Below are 23398 nucleotides of genomic sequence, written 5' to 3'. Positions count from 1 at the left end.
CAACATCCATGGTTAACGCTGTTCTGTTGCCCCAAAGAACTGGAACTTGTTATAGGCTGTATTGAATGATATATAAACAATCACACGGTAGCACAGTGCACTGCTGCCTCACAGCGCCAGGGACTCGGGTTCGATTCTCAGCTTGGGTCACCATGCAGGGTCTACGTGTTGTCTCTATGGGTTCCCTCTGGGTGCTTCAGTTTCCTCCCACAGTCCAAAAGACGTGCTGGTTAGGTGCATTGGCCATGCTAAATTCTCCCTCAGTGTACCCGAACAGGCACCGGAGTGTGGCGACTGGGGGATTTTCACGGTTACATTCGTTCATGGTGGCTTCCCCTGCTCAGTACATTGAGTGAGGTGACCAGAGTAACAATTTCTCTCCTCTCCTTGCACTGTTCAATGGTGGCATGATATAGCAACAAAAACCCGATTATAACTTTAAAGTAAGATGTACTTGTGCCAAGATTTAGCTTAAAATATAGAACAACCGAACCACCCATCAGGAAACTTGGCAGAATTGGCTACGATCTTTGTCTTACACCCCCCTGACTTACCTGTATACAACTCAATGGGCAGGACAATCAAATCCAATCCTGTGCACTTCCCACAGGCATGTTAGGTTAAAATAGGCTCCAATTGTTCTTTTGGTCAACTGAGGTTCATTTACAATGCCTGATAATTGCCTTGGGACATCTTGTTACATTAAGAGTGCTATATAAATGTAAATTTTTGTTGTGGTGGAATATCAACTCTTTCATCTGGCCTCAACCATGAAGGGGAAAAAAAGTGAAGCAAGAAGACTGATGGTATTTTTTATAGAATCATAGAATCCCATTCGGCCCATCGAGTCTGCACCGACCCTCCGAAAGAGCACCCTACTTAGGCCCAATGCCCACCTCAACCCCATAACCCCATGCATTGATCATGGCCAATCCACCCAACCTGCATATCTTTGGAGTGTGGGAGGAAACCGGAGCACCTGGAGGAAACCCAGGCAGACACGCGCAAACTCCACACAGTTACCAAAGGATGGAATTGAACCTAGGTCCCTGGCGCTGTGAGGCAGCAGTGCTATCCACTGTGCCACCATGTCGCCCTTTTTGATGGATTTTATGGAGAGTAGGATGTACGGATGTGGTTGTTACAGAAGACTAAACATTGGGCAGGTACATAACAAGAGCATTTGTGATGTTGTAGATGATCTCACAGGGCAGAGTGATATCACAACTATGAAACAGAAGATATGGCAGGATAAGAATAGCCAGCAGAAGTAATATAGGAGAAATTGGTAATTAGGCAAAGAGTATTTAGTTGACTTCTGCTGGACTGCCAGTACAAGATGAATACACATGAGTCGAAATGAATACTGCTATAGTTTTCATATGAGCGCATGACCTGGCCATATGAAATCCCCCCCCCCCCCCCCCCCCCCGATATTTTAACAGGAACATCAGCTTATTCCGGTTTATTGTCTGAGTTAAAATAACAAAGGATTTAGCAGGAGCACGCCAAGTATTCCTGTGATAATGTACTAACTTTCTCCCCAATGAGAGCTGCTTACAAGAGGAACAGCAGTTGGAGTAAATCGCACTGTGATAATGATTGGGTTTCAATATATTCCAGATAAATTGAACAGATCAGGGATGAACACCAGAACCTAGCTAATGGAAATCTCGAGGTAAGCAGCGACTGCTACTTAACACAACATCCAGCCCATGTTAGATTTTATCTACAACTTTCCACCAGAATGGAAAGCAACCTGGAAATGAGTTAATACTCAGGTTGGAGACTAATTAATATCGAGTAGGATCCAAATAAACCTGTTGGACTTTAACCTGGTGTTGTGAGACTTCTTACTGTGCCCACCCTAGTCCAATGCCGGCATCTCCACATCATGGAGACTAATTGAGTTTGACACCATAATTGACATTGAAGATGAAACTTACTCAAGAGGATGGGGAAATCATTCAGAGCAAACTTTGGAAGGACTCAAGGGAACATTGAGGATGGGATTTTCCGCACCCCACCCTCCCCCGCCCCCCCCACCCACCCTCCCTGCAACATGTTTTGCGATGGCGGAGACGGCCTGCCATGGGCCGGCAGCAAGGTCTTCCAGTCCCACCATTGTCAGTGGAGTTTCCCATTGTTTGCCCCCTCCATGGCTGGGGAACTGTGGTGGGGAATTATTGGTGGGAATGGCTGGAAAATCCCACCCAAAGTGCGAAACGAGTTGAAGGACCAGAGGGCCAGAATAAGGAGTCCACCATTTCCAACTATGATGAGGAGGAATTTTTTTTATCTCTCAGAGGGTCATTAATCTTTGATATTCTCTACCCCAGAGATCAGTGGAGGCTGAGATATTGAATATATTCAAGGCAGAGAAAGACAGATCTTTTCCTGGAAGGGAGTCGGGGTTATGGGAAACAGGCAGGAATGTGGAGTTGGGGCCAAGATTATATCAACCTTGACATTATTGAATGGTGGAATGGACTTGAGGACCTGAATGGCCAACTCCATCTCCTGTGGCCTCATCAATCTCCTGTAGCCTACTTTATCTCTTATGGCCTACTCCATCTCTTATTTCTCATTCCTTTGGACCTGGTAGAGAATACACAAAGAGGAAGATGAATCTAACAAGCCTCAGGTAACATTGGGGAATAACAATGTTAGAATTAACCCAATGATTAAGCAAATATATTTGAAAACACTTAAAACTTCCACAGTGCAGCTCACAGTACGGCTGAGAAATATCTGGCTGGAATTTTCCATCCTCGTTCGTGGCTGGGATTTTCCTGTGCTGCTGAAAGTGAAAGGAGTTTTGGCCGGAATGCCAAATTTTCCATTCTCCCTCGCAACGGATCTTGCCTTGGATGAGACCGGAGAGTGGAGCCAATTGTTTTTGTTTGAGGTAAGAGCATTATCATATGTAATACAACGTCTATCACTCTATTAACAACCCGGCAGCCTTTTCCTCTCAGTCATCGAACAGTTTCCTGATGGAAGACTGTCCCCGGTTCAGGCTACGAAATTGATGTGCCCGGAAGAAAGCAAAGGTAAAGTCAATGCAAAAGTTAAGTGCTGTGACTCAGTAAAGTTTTGGAATAAGTTGGAAGTTGCTTAAAAACTACCGGTTTCTCCTTGGCAGAATCAAAAAGCCCTCAGAGTGCAGAAGGAGGCCATTCGGCCCATTGAACCTTACCCGACATCAGCCCCACCCAGGCCCTATCCCCGTGACCCCATATATTTACCCTGCTAATCCTCTAACACCGAGGTGCAATTTAACTTGACCAATCAACCTAACCCGCACATTTTTGGACTGTGGGAGGAAACTGGAGCACCCGGAGGAAACCCACGCAGACACAGGGAGAACGTGCAAACTCCACACAGTCACCCGAGGCCGGAATTGAACCCGGGTCCCTGGTGCTGTGAGGCTGCAGTGCTCACCACTGTGCCACCCTCAAGACCAGAAAAAAAAACTTTGAAAGCACAAATATGCCAAAGCTGTACAGGTGCAACAGTGTCAGGGGAATCAGGAGAGAAGGTTGGGGAGCTAAGTTTCATAGTGATTAGTGTCAAGTCACAGGGTAGTCCTATTATGTGGCATGAGGAATAAGAGGATAAGCTTGATCAACCTTGAGATAGAACATTTCAGAGGTGTGGAGATGGACAGGACACACTTTTATCAGGCAACAAGACACAATAATATAGGATCAGCGTTGTCAGGAGAGAAATTCAACTTGTGCCAATTTCCCACACAAGTTAGGTCATGTGATCAGAATGGATGCCCGAAGGCATCAACCCAAAGCCCAATCAAAATTGCAGTACAGGACGAGGAATATTGGATAAGATGGAAACATAGGGGCGGCACGGTGGCACAGTGGTTAGCACTGCTGCTTCACTGCACCAGGGACCCGGGTTCGATTCCTGGCCTTGGGTCACTGTCTGTGTGGAGTTTGCACATTCTTCCCATGTCTGCATGGGTTTTCTCCGGGTGCTCCGGTTTCCTCCCACAGTCCAAAGATGTGTGAGTTAGGTGGATTGGCCATGTTAAAGTGTCGGGGGACTAGCTAGGGTAAATGCATGGGGTTATGGGGATAGGGCTTGGGTGGGATTGTGGTTGGTGCAGACTCGATGGGCCGAATTGCCTCCTTCTGCATGGTAGGATTTGGTAGAAACATGGAAACTAGAAGCAGGAGCAGGCCATTTGGCCCTTCGAGCCTGCTTCACCAATTCAATATCCCAATCCCACTTTCCATCCCCCATATCCCTTGATCCCTTTAGCCCCAAGAGCTATATCTGTAGAAATAGATAAAAATGGAAAAAAGGGACACTTACACGGTAAGCAATATTCAAAAGTAGAAAAAGCAACCGATCTGACTGAGATGCATTGTTGTTTATGGAGAGAACAAGGAGTGGAGAATGTGGACATTCTGGCAACAATCTCCCAATCCTCCTTATATATGGGATTGGGTCAGAGGGTTGGAAGTTTGCAAATATTCCATCCCTGTTCAAAAAAAGAGGAGAGAGTAAAATTTTACAGACAATTGATACTTGAAAGATTATGGACTAATACATGAAAGCTGGCACAGCTTTGTTAAAGGCAAATCATGCTTGACTAACTTGAGTGTGATCTTTGGTGAAGTAACATTGAATTGTCTGATGCAAGTAGATCGGTTGATGCTGTGTATATGGACTATGAAGATCCTGTGCCTTTAAGAAATGTATTTTAATCATGTTCCTTTGCAGGATGTTTCTAGCAGGGCCTGGAAGTTGTCGGCACCGAGATGTCTGTAACTGGGATCTTCTAGCTGTTACTGAAGCAATATAATAAAAATTAGGCTAATTTGAAACTGGGCTAGTGCAGTGTTCTGGGGTTTTATGGTCCTTTGGGGATTGTTGAGTGGAGCTTGATTTGGGGATGATTGACAGGTCAGGTGATGTCTGGGGGCAGTTTCTTTTCCACAGAAAAGTCCAAGATTTTAGTTTTGGCTTAGTGGGTGAAAGTAGTTGGTGGAAGAAGGCAGGCAGTGCCTCTGTCTCTGTCTCTCTCTGTCCAGAGCTGTGCTGAAAGTTCCAGGACTGGGAAGCCTCAGAGATTTGATCCAACATTCAAAGGACCATTTCAGAGCAGGTGTAAAAAAAGCTATAAACCCAGCATCACATGAGCGTACTTGCTTTTCTGCCAAGTCTATGGGATGGTGTTTGACTTGGAACAACATAGATAGCCAGTGGGTAAGGTTTATACCATGTTTTGTTTGAATCTTGTAATCGGTAAAGGTTATGTTAAATCTTTTTATTATATTTTAACTGTGTTCATAAATAAACTTTATCTGATAAAAGCTCCGTAGTGGGTCACTCGAATCATACCTGGAATCAAACACCTTATGCTCACCCTGATGCCAAAATCAAATGTAAAAACTTAGGGTCTCGGCCAACCTCACAAACACCTTGGAGTTTCTGGCCTGGGTCTTAATAGGACTTTCAAAAGACATTTCACAAAATAATGCACAAGAGACTTATAATCAAAATGAAAGCCCAGGGATTAAAGGGAGAGCAGTGACATGGCCATGGAACTGGCTAAGGAACAGAAAGCAGGGTAGTGATGAGCAGTTGTTTTTCGGACTGGACAAGAAGCGTCCTCTACGGGTTGGTGTTAACACTGTTGCTCTTTTGAATGCATATTAATGACCTGGACAATACCGGGACAGAATTTCAAAATTTACAGATTGCATGTAAAGCAGAAATTTAATGAAAAGGATATCAACAGATGTCAGGAGGACAGAGACAGATTGGTGAAATTGGCAGACACATAGCATATGAGAGCTGTGTGAAGTGGTATATTTGAATCATAGAATCTATGGTGCAGAAGGAGGCCATTTGGCCCATTGAGCTTGCACCGACAACAATCCCACCCAGGCCCTATCTCCGTAACCCTCCTTTTCCCATTTACCCTCCTAATCCCCTGACACTGAAGGGCAATTTATCATGGCCAATCAACCTAACCCGCACATATTTGGACTGTGGGAGGAAACCGGAGTACCCGGAGGAAACCCACGCAGACAGGGAAAGAACATGCAAACTCCACACAGGCAGTTGCCTGAGGCCGGATTTGAACCCGGGTCCCCAGCACTCTGAGGCAGGAGTGCTAACTACTGTGCCACCCTGCTGCCCATTTGGGTTCGAAGAATGAGAGGAAATATGAAATAAATGGTACAATTTCATGGGTTTTAGGAAGAGAAAAACCTGGCGGTGTGACATGCACAAATCTTTCATGCTGGCAGGATAAGTCGAGAAGACTGTTAAGACAGCCTACGGGTCCTTGGCATTATTAATATTAGAATAGCTCAAAAGCAGAGAAGTTATACTCAACCTTTCCAATAGTGGCACGGTGGCACAGTGGTTAGCACTGCTGCCTCACAACTCCATGGACCCGGGCTCAATTCTGGCCTTGGGTCACTGTCTGCATGGAGTCTGCACGTTCCCCCTGTGTCTGCGTGGGTTTCCTCCGGGTGCTCCGGTTTCCACCCATAGTCCAAAGGTGTGCAGGTTAGGTGGATTAGCCATGTTAAATTGCCCCTTAGTGTCCCAAGATGTGTGGGCTCGGGGGATTAGCCATGGTAAATGCATGGTGTTACGGGAAGAGCGCGGGTGGGTGGGTGTGGGGTGTGGAGGACCTGGGTGGGATGCGAGAGGTTTACTTGAATGGTACCAAGGAAAAGGGACTTCTGTTACATTGAGAGATTGGAAACGTTGGGGTTGTTCTCCTTAGAGCAGAGATGATTTAGATATTTGAAAAAAGGGTTCAAAATCATAAACAACGTAGAGTCATAAAGGCTTACAGCAAGGAAACAGGCCCTTCGGCTCAACATGTCCATGCTGCTCAGTCATTACCACCAAGCTTGATGTGTTGAGTATAGGGCTAACGGGAGGACTTTGAATAGTGTGGAGGAGCAGAGGGATCTAGGTGTATGTGTGCATAGATCCCTGAAAGTTGGGAATCAAGTAGATAAGGTTGTTAAGAAGGCATATGGTGTCTTGGCGTTTATTGGTAGGGGGATTGAATTTAGGAGTCGTAGCGTTATGTTGCAACTGTACACAACTCTGGTGCGGCCGCACTTGGAGTACTGTGTGCAGTTCTGGTCCCCACATTACAGGAAGGATGTGGAGGCTTTGGAGAGGGTGCAGAGGAGGTTTACCAGGATGTTGCCTGGTATGGAGGGGAGATCCTATGAGGAGAGGCTGAGGGATTTGGGATTGTTTTCGCTGGAAAGGCGGCGGCTAAGAGGGGATCTTATTGAAACATATAAGATGATTAGAGGTTTAGATAGGGTGGATAGTGATAGCCTTTTTCCTCTGATGGAGAAATCCAGCACGAGGGGGCATGGCTTTAAATTGAGGGGGGGTAGTTATAGAACCGATGTCAGGGGTAGGTTCTTTACCCAGAGGGTGGTGAGGGATTGGAATGCCCTGCCAGCATCAGTAGTAAATGCGCCTAGTTTGGGGGCGTTTAAGAGATCCGTAGATAGGTTCATGGACGAAAAGAAATTGGTTTAGGTTGGAGGGTCACAGTTTTTTTTTAACTGGTCGGTGCAACATCGTGGGCCGAAGGGCCTGTTCTGCGCTGTAATGTTCTATGTTCTATGTTCTATGTTCTAAGCTAGTCCCAATTGCCTGCATTTGGCCCGTATCCCTCTATAACCATCTCACCCTTGTAACTGTCTTTTTAAAAGACAAAATTTTACCCACCTCTACTACTACCACTGGCAGCTCATTCCAGACACTCACCACCCTCCTTGAGTGAAAACATTGCCCCTCTGCACCCTTTTGTATCTGTCCCCTCTCACCTTAAACCTATGCCCTCTAGCTTTAGACTCCTTTACCTTTGGGAAGAGATGTTGACCACCTAGCTGATCAATGCCCCTCATTATTTTACAGACCTCTATAAGATCACCCCTAAGCCTTCTACAGTCCAGGGAAAAAAGTCTATCCAGCCTCTTCTTATAACTCAAACTTTGATAGCGTAAATAATGGAAACTGTTTCAATGGCAGAGGAGCCAGATTTAAAGAGGTTGGCAAAAGCACCAGAGTAAGCAAAAAATATTTTTTAACACAGTGGGCAGGATTTTCCAGTCCTGACAATAGCAACCACCCCACCACCCCCACCCCACACCCCCACCCCCAAACCCACTGTGCGCTCCCCAGAAGTAAAGGGTGCCTTTGCCGATATCGGGAAAAATCCCACACGTCACCTTTAGCTCCTGCCACAACTCCAGACATCAACCGCCTCCACATGCTTCCCGGAAAATATCAGATTTCATAGAATCATAGAATCATAGAAACCCTACAGTGCAGAAGGAGGCCATTCGGCCCATCGAGTCTGCACCGGCCACAATCCCACCCAGGCCCCCATATCCCTACATATTTTACCCGCTAATGCCTTTAACCTACGCATCTCAGGACTCTAAGGGGCAATTTTTAGCATGGCCAATCAACCTAACCCGCACATCTTTGGATTGTGGGAGGAAACCGGAGCACCCGGAGGAAACCCACGCAGACACAAGGAGAATGTGCAAACTCCACACAGACAGTGACCCAAGCCGGGAATCGAACCCAGGTCCCTGGAGCTGTGAAGCAGCAGTGCTAACCACTGTGCTACCGTGCCGCCCCTTTTCTAGCTCATGTGGTGAAGACTGACAAGTCTTCAAGTGTGAGATGGGGCTGTTTCTGTTTGGAGTGGAGACCAACCAAGTCTGGAATTTTACCGGCACGCCCGCCCCGATTCTGGGTGCGGACGAGACTTGGAGAATTGCATTCTCTCTTGGCCTCGGGTGGGATTGTCCGAAACTTGGGCAGACGTGCCGGTAAAATTCCACCCAATGCCAGTGTGAATCTCCGGGGCTGAAGAGCTGCGGAGTGATTCACTAGTTATGGATAATGATAATGGAACATTCTGGATGGACCATTTCCTGACTGATATTTGTACTTGTTCGTATTTCAGATGGGGCAGCAATTTAAGTGTGACAGCAAAACAAACTAAGTCTGGAAAAAGTAAGCCAAACATCCTGCTTTTGATTGCTGTCTGATGGCCTTTGTTGGAAAATGTGTTGTGTGTGTTGGCTGAAGACGGGTCTAGCAGATTAGGATGAACTGCGCTAAATAAATGAAACAATCTGCTGTCACATATGTGAAAGCATGGTGAATAAACACTTGGATGAGCTGTTGGGTCTATGGCAATATAATGCCATGAAAAAGAACCAGCTAGAAATGCATACTTTAGGATGTAAAATTAGATAAATGTGTACACACACACCCACAGAAAGAAAGAGAGAGAGCGGGCACACACCAGCGATCAAAGGGAGTGCATAAAGAAAATAATTTAGAAATTATTTCAAAGCGAACCTTTTCCTCTCTCACACAAAGCATTTATCTGCCCTTTTCCCCTTATTTTCCAGTGTACCAATACTATCAGACATACCGTACACTGTCCAAAGGGCTATTCTTCACAAATAAACCACACAGAATTACTTAAACTCGCTAATTCAGCATTAACCAGGGATTAAGCCTCACAATCGCCTGGATCTTGCTGTGGTCACGATGCCAAAACTGTCGACGTTTGCCCCTGAAACTGACAGCAACTTCTGCAGTTCACACATGCGCAGAATAAATGTAGCAACCGCACCAGCAATTCTACGCTTCTCCCCACCTCCAGACCACAATCATGGAAATCAACTGCATTGACAAGAACCCCCGCTTTATACTCTTAGCCTCACTGTAAAAAAAACACCTGAAAAAGTTACCCCTTGCTGAGTGAGGCATAACTGGGTTGTTAATAGCGTATTAAGTTCATCATTACCGCGAAACATCCTCATGAACCTCACAAAGCTAATTTTGTATTTGTGGAATGCTAGATTTCTCCATGGTCAGATCCCCCACCAGCGGCTTTTTGGGGTGGAGAGCACGAAGGTTGGGATTCCCTCCAGGTGCACTTCAACCACACAGTGATTTTACGTTGGGCGGAGTGGGGCGGGCAATGCCTCAGACAGCAAGCCCCCACCTAATTGAGGCCCTTCAATGGCCAACTATAGGCCTCATTCTGAGGCTGCCAGGGGATTGAACTTGTGTGGGGAAAGCTTAAAACAGAGGAGAGTTGCATCCTGTGCGGATGTGGGTTGTGGGGGTCAGGGTGTCTCAGCTCACTTCTGAAGTTGAGCACACCCCCTAAGGTCTGGTGGCCTCTGGACCTCCCTTAACACCCCACACCCTCATCCCCAGCTTCTCCTCCGAAACCACAGTCACCCCCTTCACGACCACCCCCCCATCCAACTGGGGTCTTCCCAATCTGCCCTGTCCTGTGATAATAGAAACATAAATACTAGAAGCAGGAGTAGGCCATTCAGCCCTTCAAGCCTGCTCTACCATTCATTTTGATCGTAGCTGATCAACGAATTCAATATCCTGATTCCCCTTCCCCCTATAAGACTTGATTCCTTTGGCCCCAACAGAAATATCTAGCTTCCTCTTGAAATCAGACAATGTTTTGGCCTCAACTTCTTTCTGTGGTAGTGAATTCCATATATTCACCACCCTCTGGGTGAAGAAATTTCTCCTCACCTCAGTTCTAAAAGGTTTACCCCTTATCCTCAAACTATGACCCCTAGTTCTGGACTCCCCCACCATTGGGAACATTGTCTCTGACTCTACCCTGTCTAACCCTCTTAGAATTTTATATGTAAAAGTTTCTATAAGATCCTCTCTCACTCTTCCAAATTCCAGTGAATATCATCCGAACCGATTTAATCTCTCTTCATATGACAGATCTGCCATCCCAGGAATCAGCCTGGTAAACCTTCGCTGTACTCCTTCTATAGCAAGGACATCCTTCATCAGATAAGGACATCAAAACTGCACACAATACTCCAGGTGTGGCCTCACCAGCACCTTATACAATTGCAACAAAACATCCCTATCCCTGTACTCAAATCCTCTTGCTATGAAGGCCAACATACGATTTGCCTTCTTTACTGCCTGCTCTACCTGGGGGCTTACTTTCAATGACTGATGCACGAGGACGCCAAGGTCTTGTTGAGTATCCACCTCTCTCAATTTACACTCATTCAAGTAATAATCTGTCTTCTTATTATTGCTACTAAAGTGGACAACCTCACATTTATCCACATTATACCGCATCTACCATGCAGATGCCCACATACTCTGCCAGTCCAAATCACGCTGAAGCATCTCTGCATCCTCCTCACAGCTCACCCTCCCACCCAACATTGTATCATCTGCAGATTTGGAGATAATACACTCAGTTCCCTCTTCTAAATCATTAATATATAATGTGAACAGTTGGGGTCCGAGCACAGATCCCGGCGGAATCTCAATAGTCACTGACTGCCCATCAGAAAAAGACCCATTTATGCCAACTCTTTGCTTCCTATCTGCTAACCAGCTTTCTATCCATCTCAAGACATTACCTGCAATCCCATGTGCTTTAACTTTGCTTAGTAGTCTGTTATGTGAGACTTTGTCGAAAGCCTTCTGAAAGTCTAAATAAACCACATCCACTGGTTCTCCTCGATCAACTCTACTGGTTACATCCTCAAAAAATTCCAATAGATCCATCAAGCTGATTTCCCTTCTGTAAATCCATGCTGACTTTGTCTGATTATACCACTGCCTTCCAAATGCCGAGTTATTAAATCCTTGATAATAGACCATAGTAACTTCCCCAGTACTGACGTTAGGCTCACTGGTCTATAGTTCCCTGTTTTCTCTCTACCTCCCTTTTTGAATAGCCGGCTTACATTAGCCATCCTCCAATCTGTAGGAACTATTCCAGAGTCCAAAGAGTTTGGAAAATAACCACCAATAGATCTACTATTTCCAGGGCCACTTCTTTAAGTACTCTGGGATGTAGATTATCAGGCCCTGGAGATTTATTCACCTTCAATCCCATCAATTTTCCCAAAACCATTTCCCTGCTAATGCTGATTTCCTTCAGCTCCTCACTAAAACATGTTTCTCTCAATCATAATCATTTATCATAATCATTTATTCTTAAACTATCTTAAAATTGAGGATATATTTAGATATTTAAGTGTAAAGTGAAGGATACAGAAGTGTTTTAACTTCCTGATTTGCTTATTTTAAAATGCTTTAATGTGATTGATAGCCTGCCTGTTGACATCACTACTGATACACACCAAGACATCCCTTAACCTAGTACCAGATGTAAACTGCTGTCAAAGAAAGGGACAACTGCGCCACAGAGCTCATTAGATCTTTGAGGTCATACGTTAAGGACAAAAGGAACCCATAAGTATTAGGAGCAGGAGTCGGCAATTTGGCTACTTGAGCCTGCTCTGCCATTCAATAAGATCATGGCTGATCTGACTGTGGCCTCAACCCCACTTTCTTTCCTCCCCTCCCTCCCCATGACTCTTAACTTCCTTGTTGATCAAACATCCATCTAACTCAGTCTTGAATATATTCGTTGACCCACTGGTCTCTGGGGAAGAGAATTCCAAAGATTATTGACCCTCTGAGAGAAGAAATTTCCCCTCATCTCAGTCTTAAATGGGAGACCCTTTATTTTGAAACTGTGCCCCCTAGTTCTAAACTCCCCCCACAAGGAGAAACATCACCTCAGCACCCAAACCCCCTCAGAGTCTTACATGTTTCAATAAGACCACCTCTTATTCTTCTAAACTCCGATGAGTGTTGGCACAACCTGCTTAAAGTTTCCTCATAAAACAACCCCTTCATCCCAAGAATGAGATTAATAAACCTACTATGAACTTTTTCCAGTACAAGTGTATGGAAGGTCAAGTGGCAAGCATCCAACCACTAGATCCAGCCATTCTTTGAGTTTATATACATCACGTGTAAGAAATGACTAAGTCAATTGGAGAATGGGCTTGTGTTCACTCATGTTTTATATGGAAACTAGAAGCAGGAGTAGGCCATTCAGCCCTTCAAGCCTGCTCTACCATTCATTTTGATCATGGCTGATCATCAAATTCAATATCCTGATCCCCCCTTTCCCCTATATCCCTTGATCCCTTTAGCCCTAGAGCTATATCTAATTTCTTCTTGAAAGACAACATTTTGGCCTCAACTACATTCTGTACAGAAACATATATTCAATGACCCACTGGTCTCTGGGGATGAGAATTCTTAACTAGGGATGAGAATTCTTAACTTGGGATGAGAATTTCTTCATTGTTTTTCTTTAATTGACACCGTATTCTCATCCAATGCTTTCTACAAAATTTCATGTTTATTTGATATTGCTGAATTATTTTGTCTGTTTTTATGATTTTGTTCATGGCAGAATAAATGTGATGTAGAATTCTTCCAAGGGATGAAATCCAGATCAAAGTTGGTGGCCAATAGAAGGACCACATACATAACAGTCATGTTCATTGCAGTGAACCTATAAAAGGAAGCTATTCTTAATTATTTCCCTGTTTTCTACTTGTCTATTCAAGTGGATGGATCGGTTACATTTGCTGATAGCTCCACTGGTGCCACTCGTTTGACCCACCAGAAGATGCACCTCAGTGATGTGGGAAGCGCCCCTGTTTGTGCCCTGGGTAAGATGGGCAAATATGCCAATGGAGATGGTGTCAATGAGAATTAGCCAATACATAGAAACTCAGATTGGCAATTCTGTTTTAACTTGGGTACGCAAATATTAACTCAGTCCTCAAAGGGCTAAACAGAATTGTGATCACTTTTTTGAGGATGAATGAATGGAGGAGAATGCACCACCTTGGAGCTACTTAAATGTTTCATCAATATTTTCAGCTAGATTATCTCAGTCACCTTTAACATCATACTACCAAAGAAACCCCACAGAAAAATATGAAGTGCTGAATAATTTTCCAAACAGTCTAACACTTTTTTCACCCAACACTGTTTCGAAATTTGAATTAATGAAAAGACATTGCATACACAAACACTCTCAGTATTTTTAACCCCCCACCCTTCCAAAGAAAACTTTGCTCGCTTTCCCAAAGACCTGTCCACACCTCTGGATTCGATCCCTCTTGTCAAATAGAAATGGCTTCGCATGAATCGCCTTTTAATTTAGAAAGAATTTTTTTTTTCTCTTGGGTTGCTATGGCCCAAAATGCCTTAATTTATTCTAATTAGCTCTGTAAGAGGAATATGCTTCAGTCTAGTTTGCTCTTAGCTAACTCTTTACTTTTCTTCATGCAACTATTTAAAAATCGAGGCTTTTCTGACTATCCGACAAACCTGTGAATAGTTAATCTAAAATCGCTGCTGGTTGCAAAACCGAGAATACAGTTTGTGGCGTCAAGAAGATCAGTCCATTCTCTTCGAGATGTTCAAAAATAGGTGACCTCGGAGAGATGCCTTGTCGGCTTATGTACACTTCCCGCATCGTCTTCCTTCCAACATTTTATTCTGAATTTCGCAGTTTGTATATAATTAAAGAAATGGAAAAGAAAGAACCAATGCTGTTACTTCATCCCAGGTATCTTCATCTTTCCGACAACATCCAGAGATACATATCAAAGTTACAGGACAGGTGTCGACGATGGAAGTCTCCACTCCTTCGGGCAGAATCTTAAAGGTAGAGGTATCCGACCCAGTAGACAAGATTAAATAGCAAAAACGTTGTAGGAAAAAACACACGTGAATATGTGTCTAATTTCAAAATGTCTACGTGGATCCGTCCTTTGCGCCAGGAGCCTGATTTACATTCCTTGTAACAGCAGAAGAAGCTCTGGCAGTCTTTACCATCCAGGCATTCATAAACGCAGGCTTCCTCAAAGTCCTGCCAATACATAGAATTGTTTATGGTAATGACTGAAGAAGCTGGTCCCAGGTTCAGGACAGAATAGTTCTAGAATGAAGAAAGAAATCAGATTTTTTTAGAAACTGGCACAAGGATACAGGCTACCCTATCTAAAAACAAACTCTAATTGCAAGCAGTTCATAGAATCCCAACAGCGCAGAAGGAGGCCATTTGGCTCATCGAGCCTGAACCGACACCGAGGTCCTGCCCCCGTAACCCCACATGTTTACCCTGCTAATCTCCCAGATACCAGGATCAATTTAGCACGGCCAATCCACCTAACCCGCACATCTTTGGACTGTGTGAGGAAACCGGAGCAAACCCACGCAGACACGGGGAGAATGTGCAGACTCCACACAGACAGTGACCCGAGGCCGGAATTGAACCTCGGTCCCTGGCGCTATGAAGCAGCAGTGCTAACCACTGTGCCACCGTGCCGCCTAGTTTTAATCTTAAATAATGTCTATTTCATTTGGAAAATATGAGCAACTTGCAAGTCGATATAGAACCATAGAATCCCTACAGTGCAAAAGGAGGCCATTCAGCCCATCGAGCTTGCCTCGTCAACAATCCCACCCAAGCCCTATTACCGTAATCCCCCATATTTACCCTGCTTGTCCCCTGACACTGAGGGACAATTTAGCATGGCCAATCCACCTAACCCACACATCCTATGAGAAACACCTGTTTCAATTCTGGCCATTTTCTTGAATGCTTACAATTATAAAGCGGCAGAATGTTATTTTTATTATCTAATGCCACGTTTAAATTACCAACAGATGAAAGAACGCAGTGGTGATTGCAACACACTCAAACAGCACTCTCCAACATGTATAAGATTGCATTAGGCTTCATAAGGCATTTTGAGAATGTATACAGGGTCTTGGTGTGAGCTGGTGTTCAGTTTTGGTCTCCACACGTAAGAAAGGTACACTTAATTGGAGGTGGTACAGTGAAAGTTCACGAAGTTGGTCCCTGGGATGAGGGAACAAAGGCAAAATCCTGCAGATGCTGGAATCTGAAATAAAAATAGAAAATGCTGGAAAATCTCAGCAGGTCTGACAGCATCTGTGGAGAGAGATGCTGTCAGACCTGCTGTTTCGAAACGTTGGCTCTGTTCTCTCTCCACAGGTGCTGTCAGACCTGCTGAGATTTTCCAGCATTTTCAGTTTTTGTGCCTGGGACGAGGGGGTTGTCCTATGATATTTTTAAATTATTTCGTGGGATGTGGGTGTCGCTGGCTGGGCCAGAATTTGTTGTCCATCCTTAATTGGTATTGAACTGAGTGACTTGCTCGGCCATGTTAGAAGTCAGCCATAACATTGTTGTGGGTCAGAGTCACATGTAGGCCAGACCAGGTAAGGATGGCAGATTTCCTTCCCTAAGGAACATTAGTGAACCAGATGGGCTTTTACGACAATCAGTGATATGCTTCCCATTACTGAGGCTAGCTTCCAATTCCAGTTTAGCTATGGACGGAGTTTAAATTCCACCAGCCGCTGTGGTGGGATTTGTACCCATGCCCTCAGACTATTAGCCTGGGCATCAGGATTACTATTCCAGTGATGTTGCCACCATGCCACCATCTCCCTTTGAAATCTCATTAAAACCTATAAAATTCTGAAGGGGCTCGATAGGATAAATGCTGAGAGATTGTTTCCGCTGGTTGGGAAGTCCCAGATGGGAAAGGTTAGCCAGAACTTTCCAGTCTCATTCACCCCGTCGCTGCTGCCAGCAAGAATGGAGAATTTGGTGCTCAGCCCAATCTCCATTCACGGCAGCTGGATTGGAGAATCCCAGCCGCGGACAAGGTTGGAGAATCCCAGCCAATCTGTCATATGCCAGACTCGTATTTCATGCCTCCATCTCAACGGATGCCTTCATTCACCAGTGTTGCTTTGTCATTGTCATTTAAGACCACGGCTTGTTCGATGACTGCAGACACTCATTTCGAATCAACGCTGCAATTCTCACAGGTAAGTACCTCTTGGGATCCTTTTTGCTGGGTGAAGAACCAATCACGTCTGCGCTCCCCTTTCCAGTCTTGCTCGTACTGACTCGGGAACCCATGACAGTGGGAATTGGACTTAACTCGACAGCTGAGGGTTGCGTCCGGAAGCTGGGAATGCAAAAGAGTTTCCAAGTGCAGGTAAAATATTGCAACATGTACGAGCAATCATCAATACAATTATCAGAAATAATAACAGCACTGTCATCGTTAAGCAAAATGTCCTTTTAGCACCAGCATCAAATAACGCTCGGGGTAACATAGTGGAAGCTTCTGCTGGCTTCTGATATAGTGGCCTCGTATGCATTGAACCTGAATGATTTTAAGCCAGTTTAGATTGACCATCATCCCACAGCACAAGACATGAATTTACATTCACTTAGCTTCTTAATTTGGTATGTCCGCTAAGACTCTCACCAACTTCTACAGATGCACCATAGAAAGCATTCTTTCTGGTTGTATCACAGCTTGGTATGGCTCCTGCTCCATCCAAGATCGCAAGAAACTACACAGGGTTGTGAATGTCTTTCATAGAAGAATCATAGAATACTTACAATGCAGAAGGAGGCCATTCGGCCCATCAAATCTGCACCGACAACAATCCCACCCAGGCCCTATCCCCATAACCCCTCATATTTACTCTACTAATCCCCCTGACTACCCCCTAACACCAAAGCGTAATTTAGCATGGCCAACCAACCAAACCCACACATTTTTGGACAGTGGGAGGAAACCAGAGCACCTGGAGGAAACCCACGCACACACGGGGAGAATGTGCAAACTCCACACAGACAGTCACCCAAGCCGGGAATCGAACCTGGATCCCTGGCGCTGTGAGGCAGCAGTGCTAACTACTGTGCCACTGTGCTATCCCACAGTCTGTAGCCCAATCCATCGTGCAAACTAGTCTCCTATCCATTGACTCTGTCTAAACGTCCCTGAGACACTATTATCGGCCCACCACAGCAAAGTTTATGTTGAAGATCCCGGTGGAGTGAAGAGCCAGAAGATCGTGCCCATTGTATCTACCCGGCAGGTCTAGGAACTTACAAACCAACACATTTGCATTTGGAACCAGACATCAGGATGCTGTTTCACCAGGCCAACACTAGAAGCATCGCCAGCAACAACCTTATGATCTCCATACATCTGCCATTACCAAATGTTGCTGTGGCACTTTCATTTTTTACTATTCTTTTCACAGGATGTGAGCATCACTGACTAGGCCAGGATATTGGGCAGCACGGTGGCATAGTGGTTAGCAGCGCTGTCTCACAATGCCAGGGACCCGTGTTCGATTCCCGGCTTGGGTCACTGTCTGTGCCGAATCTGCACGTTCTCCTCACGTCTGCGTGGGTTTCTTCCGGGTGCTCCGGTTTCCTCCCACAGTCCGAAAGATGTGCTGGTTAGATGCATTGGCCATGCTACATTCTCCCTCAGTGTACCCGAGCAGGCACCGCAGTGTGGCGACCAGGGGATTTTCACAGTAACTTCATTGCAGTATTAGTGTCACAAGCTTACTTGTGACTCTAATAAATAAGCTTGAAAGATATTACCTTTTCCAAATTGGCCTTCATGAAACGCTGCAGTCCATGTGGTACAGGTACTTAAATAATGGAACGTTAAAAACAGCAAGCAATATTAGTCTTACCATTATCTGGACAGCAATATTTTGAGCTAATTATCTTTTAGTTCTTTTCTTTCCCAGGGACCTGGGTGTGCAAGTCCACAGATCCTTGAAGGTGACGTCACAGGTGGAGAAGGTGGTGAAGAAGGCATATGGCATGCTTGCCTTCATAGGACGGGGCATAGAGTATAAAAGTTGGGGTCTGATGTTGCAGTTGTATAGAACGTTGGTTCGGCCGCATTTGGAATACTGCGTCCAGTTCTGGTCGCCACACTACCAGAAGGACGTGAAGGCTTTAGAGAGAGTACAGAGGAGGTTTACCAGGATGTTGCCTGGTATGGAAGGGCTTAGTTATGAGGAGAGATTGGGTAAACTGGGGTTGTTCTCCTTGGAAAGACGGAGGATGAGGGGTGACCTAATAGAGGTGTATAAAATTATGAAAGGCATAGATAGGGTGAACGCTGGGAAGCTTTTCCCCAGGTCGGTGGTGACGTTCACGAGGGGTCATAGGTTCAAGGTGAGGAGGGGGAGGTTTAACACGGATATCAGAAGGACGTATTTTACACAGAGGGTGGTGGGGGCCTGGAATGCGCTGCCGGGCAGGGTGGTGGAGGCGGACACACTGGGAACGTTCAAGACTTATCTAGATAGCCACATGAACGGAGTGGGAATGGAGGGATACAAAAGAATGGTCTCGTTGGGACCAGGGAGCGGCACGGGCTTGGAGGGCCGAAGGGCCTGTTCCTGTGCTGTATTGTTCTTTGTTCTTTGTTTGTCCTTTCATGATTCTCCAATTTGGTTGCAAGCTGAGGTTAGGCAAATCCAATATGAGTCCTAACGCACGAAAGGATTTCATGTAACCACTCATAAAATGCTTTCCAAGATGACTGGGCTCTCACTGTGAGGTAAATGTTTGTCTTGTTTCCAGCACACAGATCCAAGCACCAGGGGTACTTGTTAATGAGAATAAAATAAAGCAAAACAAAGAAAATAAACTATTCCACCTCTGTCGCTCACTAAACACACTGCTGTCACTCAAACGTTCAACAGCGTAACTCCCACCATTGTTATTCCAATCATGCTGCTTTTATATGAGCTCCAGGTTCCAGTTATTTGACAGGGAATTGACTGCACACAGACCAAGGGTTTCTGACGGTAAACCATCCTTTCTCACCCTTCTTGACCTCTCTGCAACCTTTGGCACCCAGCATCGCCATGTTGGGGTAGGTTTGCTCGTCCACCCTGTAGTCCTTTCTAACTTAGCACTCACTCCTCATTGCGTTCAGGCCTCTTCTCACTCTATCCCTCCCTTACTCTGACCTAAAGATATTTCAAATATCTTTTTTAAGTTTATTTATTTGTGTCACAAGTAGGCTTACATTAGCACTGCAATAAAGTCACTTTGAAAATCCCCTAGTTGCCACACTCAGGCGCCTTTCAGGTACACTAAGGGAGAATTTAACATAACCAATGCACCTAACCAGCATGTCTTTTAGGCTGTAGGAGGAACCTGGAGCACCCGGAGGAAACCCATGCAGACACGGGGAGAATGTGCAAACTCCACACAGACAGTGTCCCAAGCCAGGAATCGAACCGGGGTCCCTGGAGCTGTGAGGCAGCAGTAGCTAACCACTGAGCCACCACGCTGCCTTTGCCACAGATCAAGTCTGTGGCCCGGTGATTGAATAGCCCAGCATCTTTTCTATGACTGGTAAATTAGATACAGTGATTCATGCGGATGGTGCATATAAACTCGGAGCAGGAGTAGGCCACTTAGCCCCTTGAGCCTGCTCCGTCATTCAATAAGATCATGGCTGATCTAATTGTAACCCCCTGCTACCTCCGATAACTCTTCGCCCTCTTGTTTATCAAGAATTTACTCTCCTCTGCCTTCAAAATATTCAAATACTTTGCTTCCTCTGCCTTTTGAGGAAGGGAGTTCCAAAGACTCACCATTCTCTGAGAGATAAAGATTCTCCCCATCTCTGTCTTAGATGGGCGACGCCTTTCAATTCGTCTTGAACAGTATAAAACCCATCACATTTTTCCCTCTATTTAACTCTGAAGAAGAGACATGTGGACTTGACATAGAATAGAATCATAGAATCCCTACAGTGCAGAAGGAGGCCATTCAGCCCATCGAATCTGCACCAACAACAATCGCACCTCGGCCCTATCTCCGTAAACCCACATATTTACCCTGCTAATCCCTTTAGTCCGAGGACACTAAGGGTCAATTTAGCATGGCCAATGCATCTAACCTGCACATCTTTGGATTGTGGGAGGAAACCGGAGCACCCGGAGGAAACCCACACAGATACGGGGAGAACGTACAGACTCCACACAGACAGTGACCCAAGGCCGGAATTGAACCTGGGTCCCTGGAGCTGTGAGGCAGCAGTGCTAACCACTGTGCCACCGGTGACTTCATAGAATCATAGAATCATAGAAACCCTACAGTGCAGAAGGAGGCCATTCGGCCCATCGAGTCTGCACCGACCACAATCCCACCCAGGCCCTATCCCCACATATTTACCCGCTAATCCCTCTAACCTACGCATCCCAGGACTCTAAGGGACAATTTTAACCTGGCCAATCAACCTAACCCGCACATCTTTGGACTGTGGGAGGAAACCGGAGCACCCGGAGGAAACCCACGCACACACGAGGAGAATGTGCAAACTCCACACAGACAGTGACCCGAGCCGGGAATCGAACCCGGGACCCTGGAGCTGTGAAGCAGCAGTGCTAACCACTGTGCTACCGTGCCGCCCATGCTTGAAACATTGGGCGGGATTTTATGGTCTCCCTTGGTCAAGGTGAGCAAACAACTTCGTTGTCCAATTCCGTGGCGGGCAGGGCAGTAGAATTCCGGCGATTGACTGCAATTTTGCACCTGTGTTCGCCACGAACGCAAACGGTGAAGTGGGTGCAAGATATTGCGAGACTTGGAAAATGTGAATCTCGCTGGTGAGATTCTCCACACTCCTCACCAGTGATGTAACAAGGTTCCCCACTCCCACCCCACCCCACCCCACCCCAAGGAATGCTGGGAACCTCATTTCAATACATTCCCATATAATCAGTGGGTTTCCCCGCCGTATCATCCCCCAGTGTTTGGAATTCTCCCTTCGCCGACGTGATGTCATGCTCTGAGATCGAAAACTGCTTTGCAAAAATGGGAACCAGGCGAAGGGAACTCGCCGGGAGTGCACTGGTAAAAATAGCCCCTGGAGGGAGGAGGGCGGGGGGGGGGACATACCATGGTTAGACTACCCTGGCACTGCCTGTACACTGGGCGAACCATGATGTCACAATGGTTAGCACTGCTGTCTCACAGCGCCAGGGACCTGGGTTCGATTCCCGGCTTGGGTCACAGTCTGTGTGGAGTTTGCACATTCTCCCCGTGTCTGCATGGGTTTGCTCCGGTTTCCTCCCACAGTCCAAAGATGTAAGGTTTAGGTGGATTGGCCATGCTAAATTGCCCCTTAGTGTTAGGGGGACTAGCTAGGGTAAATGCATGGGGTTATGGGGATAGGCCCTGGGTGAGATTGTGGTCAGTGCAGACTTGATGGGCCAAATGGCCTCCTTCTGCACTGTAGGATTCTATGAATTCTCTCACTGCCTCGGCACCCAGCACTGGTACTGGCTTGTGCTGGAGGGGCCCTGTGGGAAGCTCCATTGAGGAGTGGGGGCGGGTTCCCCTTATCAGTTGGGGGGGTTCCCCTTGTGCATATAAGGGGAGGGGGGAGATGTGCTTATGGGACCTTAGCCTTCTGATCAGTGGATACAAGTCTAGCCTGTCCAACCTTTCCCCAGAAGACAACCCGCCCATTCTAGGTATTTGTCTAATAAATCTTCTCTGAACAGCTGCTAATGCATTTACATCCTTCCTTAAACAAGGATGATAATACTGTACTGGGAAGATTCTATGGTTTTGAACTCCAGATTATGGTTAGAGGACGTAAGGAGATGAAAATCCCAGTCAACGGTGTGTATGTGTCGTACCTACAAGAACTCATAGAGGTTTACAGCATGGAAACAGGCCCTTCGGCCCAATTTGTCCATGCTGCCCCTATGCATAGACAGGGGGCAGAGTAAGACTCGTGGGCAATGCCATTTATCATGTCAAAGGTGCAAAGCTGTGCTGCAATAAGTTGTCCATCCACTCAGTAAACACAAAACGTTCTGTCATGGCCAGTGCTCACCGAGTTTTACAGCTCCTTCATTGTAATTCATGCACACTCATGCTTCAACAGGACTTGCAGTCAAGATGAAAGAGGTCACTAACTGATGCAACAGACTGGGCACATACCTGTCATTATAAATACGCTGCAACAAGTCACAATATCTCAAGACTACTCTGGCTGCATGACAATATCAAAGGATTCAAATTAGAGAAATGTTCACACGTCACCCGCTATTGACTCCCATGGAAGAAGCCACCCAGGACATTCTCCTAAACCAGAGCATGGCAGGACTCAGAAAAGGTAAGCATCACTCAGATTTAATGGGCAGGATTTTTCTTTGTGGGGGGTGGTTGGGACCCATTCGCTGGGGTCATTTCCGGGTCCCCAATCCCACACTTGGCACGCCCAATGTGACCTTTTTGTGGTTTTGGCAAATTGGTGGGCAGAGGGTGTGATTGCCATGTAATTAGGCTGGCAGGCATTTTCCTGATGCACGAGGGCTAACATCAGGCCTTCCAGCAGTCAAGGATTGCCGGGAGTGAGAACAGCTCAAGTGTTTTTGAATAGTATGACAGTGCCCCCATCCTGGGTGCCAGCCATAGGTTACATAAATAATTGATTTGATTGATTATTGATTTGATTTGAGTTATTATTGTCACATGCATTAGTATATTGTGAAAAGTATTGTTTCTTGCAGGCTACACAAAGCATACCGTTCATAGAGAAGGAAAGGAGAGAGAGTG

General features: G+C 45.8%; 1 protein-coding gene across 4 annotated transcripts in view; it reads right to left on the bottom strand.

Annotated features, from left to right (window-relative positions):
• Nucleotides 1-14599: 14599 nt before the first annotated feature.
• The window catches only part of gabrg3 (gamma-aminobutyric acid type A receptor subunit gamma3), a 605769-nt gene continuing 596970 nt past the window's right edge, over nucleotides 14600-23398 (bottom strand). Inside the window, exons 6-8 of one of the 4 annotated variants that reach the window (XM_078222418.1) lie at nucleotides 22982-22990; nucleotides 15821-15841; nucleotides 14600-14878 (exon numbers count right to left, since the gene is read on the bottom strand). In XM_078222418.1, the coding sequence (XP_078078544.1) occupies nucleotides 14600-14878; nucleotides 15821-15841; nucleotides 22982-22990 (309 nt within the window). Of the gene's footprint in view, nucleotides 14879-15820; nucleotides 15842-20506; nucleotides 20517-22977; nucleotides 22991-23398 lie in introns of all 4 variants that reach the window. The other 3 variants (XM_078222417.1, XM_078222419.1, XM_078222416.1) reach the window with 3 other exon arrangements.

This window comes from Mustelus asterias, chromosome 10 (genome assembly GCF_964213995.1).
Source record: "Mustelus asterias chromosome 10, sMusAst1.hap1.1, whole genome shotgun sequence".
Classification (NCBI taxonomy): domain Eukaryota; kingdom Metazoa; phylum Chordata; class Chondrichthyes; order Carcharhiniformes; family Triakidae; genus Mustelus; species Mustelus asterias.
Note: the sequence above shows the minus strand (reverse complement) of the source record. Positions and strands in the feature narration are given on the sequence as shown.